Source organism: Neoarius graeffei, chromosome 2 (assembly GCF_027579695.1).
Source record: "Neoarius graeffei isolate fNeoGra1 chromosome 2, fNeoGra1.pri, whole genome shotgun sequence".
Lineage (NCBI taxonomy): Eukaryota > Metazoa > Chordata > Actinopteri > Siluriformes > Ariidae > Neoarius > Neoarius graeffei.
In genome coordinates, this window is record NC_083570.1 from 107,531,963 (window position 1) to 107,544,351 (window position 12,389).

Here is a 12,389-nt window from a genome sequence, read left to right on the forward strand (position 1 = left end):
TGTGTAGCTTCATCAGGCGCAAAATGAGTGCCAGAGAGAGCGGGCGGAGAGGTGTAAACTGGAGCGACTGCAGATGCAACACAATAAACAGGTACTTCAGCGCCCTCTGGTGGCTAAGGTCATTATAGCTATGAGAAACAAACAAAAAAAAAATTTCTAAATCCCGAAACTCCTGAGCCACTTCTGATGATTTCCTGTCACTTGGACAGATTATTAGTTTTGACCCTTTGATGCATTGTTTATTACAAAACATCACAAAGATTTCCAGACGGTTTGATTTACTCCGAAATTTAAATCAATGTGACTTTCTTCTTAAAGTCTCACATTATTAAAAAAAAAAAAGTGTCACTGTTTATTGGCCAAGTAAAACACGACTGCTGGAAAATATATTCCAGAACATTTCATTTCTAAACCTGTTTCCGATTTAGTAGAAAATCTTTCTTTAAAGCAGCTAATAAGATTTGTGACAGACTGCCGTTTTTTATGTCCCTGTGTGGAGACTTTAGACCGAAATGGAGTAATAAAAATCCAAATAAAGCTTTATATGAAATTTGCAGGAGCGATGAAGATTTGATCCAGTTCTCGGTTCAAAGCCGGTTTACGAGTGTGAGCGCCACATCCGAAAGGGTTAACAGCGCTTCGGTTTAATCTTACCGGCTGGTTTTGAGTTCAGAAAATTCAAGAACAATTGCGTTCTTATAGTTTGCGTGCTCACATGGATGCTGGAGCAGATTTCAGTTAAAGGTTTAGAAATAAGAGCAAGATTAAAAAGTGGTGATATTTAAGATCATTCTGTACAGAGATTGTATGTGAGAAGCTATAAAAATATAAAATGTATCTTGTGGAATTGCGGACTTATTTATTTTGTGTGTGTGTGTGTGTGTGTGTGTGTGTGTGGGTTTTGGAGGGGCAGCCAGAGAGAAGGACGTCTGACCCCACGTCGGGCTCAGCGAACGGCCCGCTGAGTCCACCGTACTGTGGCCCGTTCGTGCAGGTGGGCCACCAGCTCGAGGGCTGGCCCATCCACTTCCCACCCAGAATGCCCACCCTGAGCGCTGCTCCCGGGCGAGACTTCCAGCCTGTTAATCCGGTCAGAACCACAATGCACTTTTCAACTCTTTAATAATACAGACTTGATGTCAGGAATTAAGGATGCACCAGCTTGAGTCCCTGAAACTGATAACCTACCGAGTGACACTCCATCAGGGAACGTTTTATTTAGCTCTGTGTGTGATGAACTCATAAGTAGTGTCTTTACAAGGATCAGCCGTCCTCATGTTCTCTAACCGGAGAGACATTTGATCAAGTTGCTTGTACTGTAGTACAACCCCGATTCCAAAAAAGTTGGGACAAAGTACAAATTGTAAATAAAAACGGAATGCAATGATGTGGAAGTTTCAAAATTCCATATTTTATTCAGAATAGAACATAGATGACATATCAAATGTTTAAACTGAGAAAATGTATCATTTAAAGAGAAAAATTAGGTGATTTTAAATTTCATGACAACACCACATCTCAAAAAAGTTGGGACAAGGCCATGTTCCCCACTGTGAGACATCCCCTTTTCTCTTTACAACAGTCTGTAAACGTCTGGGGACTGAGGAGACAAGTTGCTCAAGTTTAGGGATAGGAATGTTAACCCATTCTTGTCTAATGTAGGATTCTAGTTGCTCAACTGTCTTAGGTCTTTTTTGTTGTATCTTCCGTTTTATGATGCGCCAAATGTTTTCTATGGGTGAAAGATCTGGACTGCAGGCTGGCCAGTTCAGTACCCGGACCCTTCTTCTACGCAGCCATGATGCTGTAATTGATGCAGTGTGTGGTTTGGCATTGTCATGTTGGAAAATGCAAGGTCTTCCCTGAAAGAGATGTCGTCTGGATGGGAGCATATGTTGCTCTAGAACCTGGATATACCTTTCAGCATTGATGGTGTCTTTCCAGATGTGTAAGCTGCCCATGCCACATGCAGTAATGCAGCCCCATACCATCAGAGATGCAGGCTTCTGAACTGAGCGCCGATAACAACTCGGGTCGTCCTTCTCCTCTTTAGTCCGAATGACACGGCGTCCCTGATTTCCATAAAGAACTTCAAATTTTGATTCGCCTGACCACAGAACAGTTTTCCACTTTGCCACAGTCCATTTTAAATGAGCCTTGGCCCAGAGAAGACGTCTGCGCTCCTGGATCGTGTTTAGATACGGCTTCTTCTTTGAACTATAGAGTTTTAGCTGGCAACGGCGGATGGCACGGTGAATTGTGTTCACAGATAATGTTCTCTGGAAATATTCCTGAGCCCATTTTGTGATTTCCAATACAGAAGCATGCCTGTATGTGATGCAGTGCCGTCTAAGGGCCCGAAGATCACGGGCACCCAGTATGGTTTTCCGGCCTTGACCCTTACGCACAGAGATTCTTCCAGATTCTCTGAATCTTTTGATGATATTATGCACTGTAGATGATGATATGTTCAAACTCTCTGCAATTTTACACTGTCGAACTCCTTTCTGATATTGCTCCACTATTTGTCGGCGCAGAATTAGGGGGATTGGTGATCCTCTTCCCATCTTTACTTCTGAGAGCCGCTGCCACTCCAAGATGCTCTTTTTATACCCAGTCATGTTAATGACCTATTGCCAATTGACCTAATGAGTTGCAGTTTGGTCCTCCAGCTGTTCCTTTTTTGTACCTTTAACTTTTCCAGCCTCTTATTGCCCCTGTCCCAACTTTTTTGAGATGTGTTGCTGTCATGAAATTTCAAATGAGCCAATATTTGGCATGAAATTTCAAAATGTCTCACTTTCGACATTTGATATGTTGTCTATGTTCTATTGTGAATACAATATCAGTTTTTGAGATTTGTAAATTCTTGCATTCCTGTTTTTATTTACAATTTGTACTTTGTCCCAACTTTTTTGGAATCGGGGTTGTATTTCCTCCTCTTGATATTTTTCCCTACAGAGCAGAGTTCACAGTCTGATTAGATTAGATTAGATTGATCAGCGTCTTATCATGTCACAGTTTGTATGTAAACAAACAAATCATATACCGGGGTTCCTGAGGAGAAACCTCTGGTTTTGCTCCAAGGAAGTGAAAGACATTCGTCAGATCACGTTTGGAAAACGCAGCATGTACTTGGGACCCAAATAAGGCGGTGAATATTAATAAAATGGAATCAGTACAACATTCAAAACTCAACATTCAGTGTCAGTAAAGGCAAAAAAAAAACCCCACTTAACTTACAAGTAAAAAGAAGAATGATGAATGAATAGAAATTCCGTTTGCCAAGACAGACTGAGAAAAGTGAATAGTTTGTGAGGATGAGCAGGGACTGGAACAAACCCGATGCGGTTAAAGTCAGTGCTCCCACCTGGGGCAGGTTCACAGGAGCTCCGGCAGCTTCAGTACACACAGGGTTTACACTGAGGTGGTGACGTGCAGAGTGCTGCCCTGCTGAATAAACATTCAGAAGGGGTGTGTTTGTGTCAATATACATGCTGAAGAGGTACACGCAGTCTGAGTGTGTGTGTGTGTGTGTGTGTGTGTGTGTGTGTGTGTGTGTAGGGTTTCCCCTGGCAGACATCATTTCCACAGCCACGAGGCTCCAGAGTACAGACAGACACAGCGAGAGCACCACCGGAAAGTGCAGGTACACACACACACACACACACAGAGGGACCACTGTAACACTGCCGAAGGACATGCTGTTATGGGAAAACAATCCTCTAAACAAGTTCCTGTTCTCCCTGACATCAGTAGTGTTAGTCATTCTCTCACCAACCCCCCTCTCTTCCCCCTCTTGCTGTCTCTCTGTCTCGCGTCTCTCTCTCCCTCTCTTGCTGTCTGTCCCTCTATCTGTCTTGCTCTCTCTCTATCTGTCCCTGGGTGTCTCTCTCTTGCTGTTTGTCCCTGTCTCTGTGTCAGTCCCGCTTTTTCTGTCTGTCTGTCTCTCCCTCTGTCCCCCCCCTTCTGTCTGTCCTTCTGTCTCCCTGTACCTGTCTCTATCTGTCCCTCTGTCCCCCCGTGTCCCTCTCTCTCTGTCTCTCTTCCCCCTCTTGCTGTCTCTCTGTCCCACATTTTTCTCTCTCTCTCCCTCTCTTGCTGTCTGTCCCTTTATCTGTCTTGCTCTCTCTCTGTCTGTCCCTGTGTGTCTCTCTCTTGCTGTTTGTCCCTGTCTGTGTCAGTCCCTCTTTTTCTGTCTGTCTGTCTCTCCCTCTGTCCCCCTCTCTCTCTTTCTGTCTGTCACTCTCTCCCTGTACCTGTCTCTATCTGTCCCTCTGTCCCCCCTCTGTGTCCCTCTCTCTCTGTCTGTCTTCCCCCTCTTGCTGTCTCTCTGTCCCACATTTTTCTCCCTCTCTTGCTGTCTGTCCCTTTATCTGTCTTGCTCTCTCTGTCTGTCCCTGTGTCTCTCTCTTGCTGTTTGTCCCTGTCTCTGTCAGTCCCTCTTTTTCTGTCTGTCTGTCTCTCTGTCTGTCACTCTGTCTCCCTGTACCTGTCTCTATCTGTCCCTCTGTCCCCCCCTCTGTGTCCCTCTCTCTCTGTCTCTCTTCCCCCTCTTGCTGTCTCTCTGTCCCACATTTTTCTCCCTCTCTTGCTCTGTCTTGCTCTCTCTGTCTCTATCTCACTCTCTCTCTGTCTGTCCCTGTGTGTGTCTCTCTCTCTGTCCCTCTGTGTGTCTCTCTCTCTTGCTGTTTGTCCCTGTCTGTTTGTCCCTCTGTTTCTCTGTCTCTCTGTCCCCCCTCTCTCTCTCTCTCTGTCCCTCTGTTTGTCCCTGTCTCTCTCTGTTTGTCCCTGTTTCTCTGTCTGTCTGTCCCCTGTCTCTCTCTGTCTGTCCCTCTGTCTCCCCCCCCTGTCTGTCCCTCTGTCTCTCTCTCTCTCTCTCGCTCGCTCGCTCTCCCTGTACCTGTCTCTATCTATCCCCCGTCTCTGTCTGTCTGTCTCTCTCTCTCTCTCTCTCTGTCTCTGTCCCTCGGTCCTCCCCCTCTCTCTCTGTCCCTGTCTCTCTCTCGCTGTCTGTCCCTTTGTCCCCCTCTCTCTTGCTGTGTGTCTCTCTCTCTCTCTCTCTCTCTCTCTCTGTCTCTGTTTCTGCGCCCCCGCCGAAGTTAAGACGACAAAAATGTACGCGGACACTGGAGCTCCCTTCTGTAAATGTGTCATCTGTTTTGTATGTATGTGTGTGTGTTTGTTGCTACTATAGAAACTCTAACGGTTCAGAAAAGAGGTGCATTCATGCGAACACCGGAGTGTGTATGTAGTGTAATGAAGTGTGTGTGTGTGAGACGATGTTGTGTAACGGGGTGTTTGTTGTCGGCAGAAGCAGGAGCAGCAGGTTTCGGGAAGCGGGAGCGTCAGAACGTGGACTCTGGAAAGCACTGAACGCTTCTCCCTCCCTCTCAGCGGCACGTGGCTCAGTAGCATGATGCAGTTTCTCTTTCAGTTGGCATGGTGTGAACTATCCTTTATTTCTCCTTCCCTAATGTATGTGTGTGTGTGTGTGTGTGTGTGTGTATATATATAAATATATCTCCGATAAAATTTTGTTTATATGCTTAAGTTTTATAAGCCTATATGTGAAACACTGTTCTGGAGTATATACATTTATTATTATTATTATTATTATTATTATTATTATTATTAATTTAGCTTTTTACTATTGTCATGGTTGAGACTCTGCGTTATACAGTAATCGTGTCAGTTATTTAATGAACATCATGAGGACCAGAAGTGAAAATCCTGTTGAATTGTTTTGAAGCATCCTGCTTTTGATTAGCAGATTGTTTTTTTTTTTTTACCCTCTTCCCCCGGTACGGCTTTACGGTAACATTCCTTTAATCGATTGTATTTACTTCATAAAAATAAAATCGCAGTCATCAGCTCAGTTCATTCATGTTAATTTCTCCAATGAGGCGCAATAAATTTGCATACATTAGCATAAATCGCCTCAAAACACCAAGGTTTATTGTTTAGCTCGTGTTCAGGCGGCACATTACTGACCTGGGCTGGGTTTCCCGAAAACTTCTTAACGCTAAGAGCATCTTAACTAGGAGAGAGAGTGTTCAGTGTGATGCTCGCTCTCCCATTTAACGATGATCTTTGTGCTACGATGCTTTTGGGAAAGCCAGCCCTCTTCATTAGGTGTTAATGCTCAAGTTCAGTTCATAACGAACGAATGAAGTGAACAGTGTTAGTTAGAGGAGCTTTAACGTAAAGCACGACCGCTATTTATTTACTGAAAGCAAGAGTGTGAAGTGTTTTTGTTGCGTGTGTGTGTTTTTTTTTTTTTTCTTTCTTTTTGGAAAATCTCTCTTGAATTTAAAGATTGTTTCATTTCTTTGGGGTAAAGTAAAAACCCCACCCTCTAGGCTGATGATGTCAAGGTTGAAAGTGTAACTCATTCAGTAAGTTTAGAAAATGTGTCTCGGAAAATTTTGCACCACAGCAGAGTGCATTTCTATTTATTCACATGACACCCTTTTTTTTTTTAAATTATCGTTTATATCCAAAAAAAAAAGACATCCATTATGTGTAATATGTTCATTGAAATTAGCGAAATTACTGGAACGCTTACACATTCTGAGATCTTACAATACAGTCCTGCTTTAATGTTTAATACTCTTTTTATTTTAGTTTTTTTTTCTCGTTAATGGTTCCTGAATGTATATCCGTGACTACGGATCATTCAAGATGGCAGATAAAAATTCATTTCTGATCTTTTTTTTTTTTTCTCCCCACCCCAGGAATGATGGTGGTGTGTGGTTCATTGTCTTTGTATCGTCGTCATTTGTGTATTTCTTATATATCCCGGGTAGGTGATGTGACCGGCGTTGTGCCGGCTGCTGTGCTGACACAAAGTGGGCCAAAAAAAATGTATACAGAGCTGTGCAAAAGTCTTGGTCACATTATAAAGAAATGCTGTAGGCCAAAAACAGCTTAAAAATAATGAAATGAAGTGTTTCAACATTAAATTAAAAAAAATATATATACTATAAACCATAATCAGTAAGCCATACTGAATGAAAGAAGTCAGTATTTGGTGTGAGACGAAATTCCCTTTGCTTTAAAAAAAAAAAAAAAGTTTCAGGTCCAGTGAGTGCAGTTTTATGCGGAAATGAGCTGTAGGTTTTACTGAGCATCTTCCAGAACCAGCCACAGTTCTTCTGGACACTTTGTCTCACACACTTCTTCATTTTGCACTAAAACTCAGTAGCCTTCATTGTTTTTATTTTTGAATCTGAAAAGTGGGCTCTTAAAAGTGGTAATATGCTGCTTAGATTTTCCTGTTTGGGAATAAAAATGTTTGGAACTCTAAAATGTTTTTGCCATGTTTTGACTCTAATGTCGAAGTCATAAAATAGAAATTGATAGTTTGTATGAAAAGAGAGTTTTCTGGGGGGGCTAAGACTTTTGCACAGTACTGTGTGTGTATATGTATATATGTATGTGTATAAACGAGCTGCTCTTATTCAGGTATAATATATATATATATATATATATATATATATATATATATATATATATATATATATATTATACCTGAATAAGAGCAGCTCGTTTATTTATTCATTCGTCCACTCATCCACAGTCACTGCTTTATCCTGCCTTCAGGTCCTCTATGGAAATTCACGCGGAAGAGTTTGGAAGTCGTAATCACGACACGAAACGTCGAGTCGAAGAGAGAACTTTTGTATTACAGAAAGAAACCTCTTCGCAAAAATGATCCCGTTCACACCGCGACTTTTTTGTTCTTGACACAGCCACAACTCGGAAAAAATAATTCCAGTTACGAGTCGTAATTACGACTTGCCTTTGTGGTGACGTTCACCTCGTACTTAGATTTCCGATAGGACTTGAAGGCAGCGTCAGTGCAGATTAAATCAACACAGATAGAACCTCATGCCTCATTGTAATCTATTTCTAAGAATAATTAATATTCTTTTTTTTTTTTTTTTTTTTTTTTTTTTTTAATAGTAAGGTTCAAAAATGGAGTTGTGATTTTCCAGTTGTTCTTTCTGTGGCATAACTAGTTGAAGGTGTGTACTAGGCTCCATTTATAACAATCTTCCCAAAACGAATTTGCTATAAAAACACGACGCAGCGTTTTTGTTAATGATATGTAAATATAATAATAAGCAGGGTTGGACATGCCTTTCTAGTGAACGTGTGTTGAGTAGAAACTGCTAAACTGATTAAAAGTATGTGGAGCGTGTAGAGGTTGAAATGTTTTGTGAGCTGAACGGCACTTTCGCCTTTATTTAATGTAGTTTTGTGCTCTTTTGGAGTGAGATTTTTTTTCCTTCTTCTATTAGGCGAAAGCACATCTTGTGAATCTTTTTTGTATTTGATAATCATAATAATAAATATATTCTTAATGTCCTGCCATCTACAGTGTGTTTCATACGTGTGAAGTCTCTTACTTAGTCATCATGCCTTGATTTAACGTCAGAAGGTTACAGCGTTCTTCAGGAATACACACTCACTGGACACTTGAATAGGAACTTGTTCTTGATTCGAAGATCCCTGTTCTTGGCTGCAGGACTAGAACCCAATGTGTTATTCTGCTGTTGCATGTTGAGAGGCTTTTCTGCTTACCACGGTTGTAAAGAGTGATTTATGAGAGTTACTGTATCCTTCCTGGCAAAAAAAAAAATCCTCAAACCAATCTGACCATTTTCCTCTGAGCTCTCATCAACAAGGCGTTTGTTTCCACCCACAGAACTGTCGCTCACCCACCTAGTGGGTTTTTTTTTTTTTTTATACACCATTCTGTGTAGACTGTTGTGTGTGAAAAACCCAGGAGATGAGCAGTTTCTGAAATACTCAAACCAGTCTATCTGGCACTAAGTCAAAGTCACACTTTGAGATCACAATTTTTCCCATTCTGATGTTTAACTGAAGCTCTTGATTTGTATCTGCATAATTTTATGCATTGTGCTGCTGTCAAGGGATTAGCTGATTAGATAACGGCATAAAACAGCAGGTGGGTGGGTGTTCCTCATAAACTTGCATGCCAGGAAGGATATAGGAACTCATATAATCACTCTTTACAACCGTGGTGAATGGAAAAGCATCTCAGCATGCAACAGCAGAAGACCACGTTGGGTTCCACTCCTTGCGCCCAAGAACAGGGCTCTTAGAATCAAGAATACATTCCTATGAAAGTGGCCGGTTAGAAACAAGCATTGTTTTGGATTACAGTTTTACAACCCCGATTCCAAAAAAGTTGGGACAAAGTACAAATTGTAAATAAAAACGGAATGCAATCATTTACAAATCTCAAAAACTGATATTGTATTCACAATAGAACATAGACAACATATCAAATGTCAAAAGTGAGACATTTTGAAATTTCTTGAAAATTTTGGCTCATTTGAAATTTCATGACAGCAACACATCACAAAAAAGTTGGGACAGGGGCAATAAGAGGCTGGAAAAGTTAAAGGTACAAAAAAGGAACAGCTGGAGGACCAAATTGCAACTCATTAGGTCAATTGGCAATAGGTCATTAACATGACTGGGTATAAAAAGAGCATCTTGGAGTGGCAGCGGCTCTCAGAAGTAAAGATGGGAAGAGGATCACCAATCCCCCCAATTCTGCGCCGACAAATAGTGGAGCAATATCAGAAAGGAGTTTGACAGTGTAAAATTGCAAAGAGTTTGAACATATCATCATCTACAGTGCATAATATCATCAAAAGATTCAGAGAATCTGGAAGAATCTCTGTGCGTAAGGGTCAAGGCCGGAAAACCATACTGGGTGCCCGTGATCTTTGGGCCCTGCATCACATACAGGCATGCTTCTGTATTGGAAATCACAAAATGGGCTCAGGAATATTTCCAGAGAACATTATCTGTGAATACAATTCATCGTGCTATTCGGTGTTGCCAGCTAAAACTCTATAGTTCAAAGAAGAAGCCATATCTAAACATGATCCAGAAGGGCAGACGTCTTCTCTGGGCCAAGGCTCATTTAAAATGGACTGTGGCAAAGTGGAAAACCGTTCTGTGGTCAGACCCAAGTTATCATCAGTGCTCAGTTCAGAAGCCTGCATCTCTGATGGTATGGGGTTGCATTAGTGCGTGTGGCATGGGCAGCTTACACATCTGGAAAGACACCATCAATGCTGAAAGGTATATCCAGGTTCTAGAGCAACATATGCTCCCATCCAGACGACGTCTCTTTCAGGGAAGACCTTGCATTTTCCAACACGACAATGCCAAACCACATAATGCATCAATTACAGCATCATGGCTGCGTAGAAGAAGGGTCCGGGTACTGAACTCCGGGATAGATTAGGGATAAAATTAGCTCATGTTTTAAGTCGTTCAAATTCTGTAAAGCTGCTTTGCGACAATGTTTATTGTTAAAAGCGCTGTACAAATAAACTTGATTTGATTTGATTTGAACTGGCCAGCCTGCAGTCCAGATCTTTCACCCATAGAAAACATTTGGCGCATCATAAAACGGAAGATACGACAAAAAAAGACCTAAGACAGTTGAGCAACTAGAATCCTACATTAGACAAGAATGGGTTAACATTCCTATCCCTAAACTTGAGCAACTTGTCTCCTCAGTCCCCAGACGTTTACAGACTGTTGTAAAGAGAAAAGGGGATGTCTCACAGTGGGAAACATGGCCTTGTCCCAACTTTTTTGAGATGTGTTGTTGTCATGAAATTTAAAATCACCTAATTTTTCTCTTTAAATGGTACATTTTCTCAGTTTAAACATTTGATATGTCATCTATGTTCTATTCTGAATAAAATATGGAATTTTGAAACTTCCACATCATTGCATTCCATTTTTATTTATAATTTGTACTTTGTCCCAACTTTTTTGGAATCGGGGTTGTATGATAAATATGTAGTGTTACGATGATTTTGGGGGGGAATCCCTCAACAATCTGCTCATGATTTAATTTGTATGATAAAAAGTTGTAACGTATTTCTTTAGAAAATGTTTTCTTGGTACGTTAAACATAGCAGTGTTTTGGCTTCTATGCTTTTTTACACCTCTGGAGGTACGAATAAATAGTTCTTCATAGAACCCTGTAAGTCGGGGTTTCCCCAGAGTTCCAAGCACCTTTTGGAACCATTAATGAATCATAGTTTACTATATAGTGTTCCTGACCCCTTCTGCTCTCTGGACCTACCTGATCCATCCTGATGCCCTACTTATGGTTGGAGTTCTGGTCACTTGGAAACCACTCACTCCTGCCAAGCATGGCTCCATATGGATAATCTAAAGATGCACTTGGAAACTATAAAGATGTCTTTGGACTGCAGTTGATGAAATCACCATGATGACTTTCGGATTGCAGTTGGCATGAACAGTTTTGCACTTGAGTCTCCATCAGTGAATCATTGATAACTTCATCAAAATAGACTTCATGTTAAAACGGTCATGAATTTCCTGGGTACAAAATTGCGTGCAGTATTTGATTACATAGCACACAGTTATAGAAGTGAGTTATTTATAATCACACTATACAGTGTCACCCAAAGGAGGATGGGTTCCTCTCAAAGTTTCTTCTTCATGTTGTCTTGGGGAGTCTTTCCTTGCCACCGTCACCTCTGGCTCTGGATTGTGACTATGTCTATTGTTAAAAATACCACACAAATTCTATAGAATTGAATATATCCAGGCTTAATTTTTGATATCTGTCTAGTCCTTCAGGGATTTCTTGATGCAAGCACAACTACATGGAAAACAATTCAGTATGTTTAAGCTGATCACGGCAGCACGGTGATGTCATGGTTAGCACTGTCGCCTCACAGCAAGAAGGTTCTGGGTTCAAGCCCAGCAGCCAGCAGGGGCCTTTCTATGTGGAGTTTGCATGTTCTCTCCGTGTCTGTGTGGGTTTCCTCCGGGTGCTCTGGTTTCCCCCACAGTTCAAAGACATGGGGCGGCCTTGGGCTGAAGTGCCCTTGAGCAAGGTACTTCACCCCTGACTGCTCCCTGGGCACTGTAGTGTGGCTGCCCACTGCTCTGGGTGTGTGTATGTGTGTTCACTGCTTCAGATTGGTTAAATGCAGAGGCTGAATCTCACTGTGCTTGAAGTGTGCATGTGACCAAGGTTTCTTCTTCTTTCTTCTTCTGATGTGACATTATAATATTAAGTGTGGAACCAAATATTGTTCCTTTGAAGGTGTTTAGTAGTTTAATGCTACTTGGATTCCAAGCCAAGAACTTTGGCCAAATACTTAATCTAACATTTTATCTCAGTATTGGGATAGAGAATGCCAGTTCTCAAAAGTCACCCGGTTTCAAGGAGCAGGGTTGCTTGAGGTGGTGTAAAATTGTGAGGGCAGTTTGAAATGAGACCGTCAATGAAGGTGTATCTCACTCTGGCCCTGTTTAGTCCAGAAGGCATGCTCTAAAGTGGGCCACCT

The 12,389-nt window shown here is 41.6% G+C and overlaps 1 protein-coding gene across 10 annotated transcripts in view; it reads left to right on the forward strand.

Annotated features, from left to right (window-relative positions):
• The window catches only part of tnip1 (TNFAIP3 interacting protein 1), a 65,046-nt gene extending 56,672 nt beyond the window's left edge, over nucleotides 1-8,374 (forward strand). For 5 of the 10 annotated variants that reach the window (XM_060915344.1, XM_060915346.1, XM_060915345.1 and 2 more), the window contains 4 exons: nucleotides 8-90; nucleotides 898-1,090; nucleotides 3,565-3,649; nucleotides 5,315-8,374. In XM_060915344.1, coding sequence (XP_060771327.1) covers nucleotides 8-90; nucleotides 898-1,090; nucleotides 3,565-3,649; nucleotides 5,315-5,376 — 423 coding nt within the window. In that variant the 3' untranslated portion in view covers nucleotides 5,377-8,374. Of the gene's footprint in view, nucleotides 1-7; nucleotides 92-897; nucleotides 1,091-3,564; nucleotides 3,650-5,314 lie in introns of all 10 variants that reach the window. The other 5 variants (XM_060915352.1, XM_060915347.1, XM_060915350.1 and 2 more) reach the window with 5 other exon arrangements.
• Nucleotides 8,375-12,389: the final 4,015 nt, after the last annotated feature.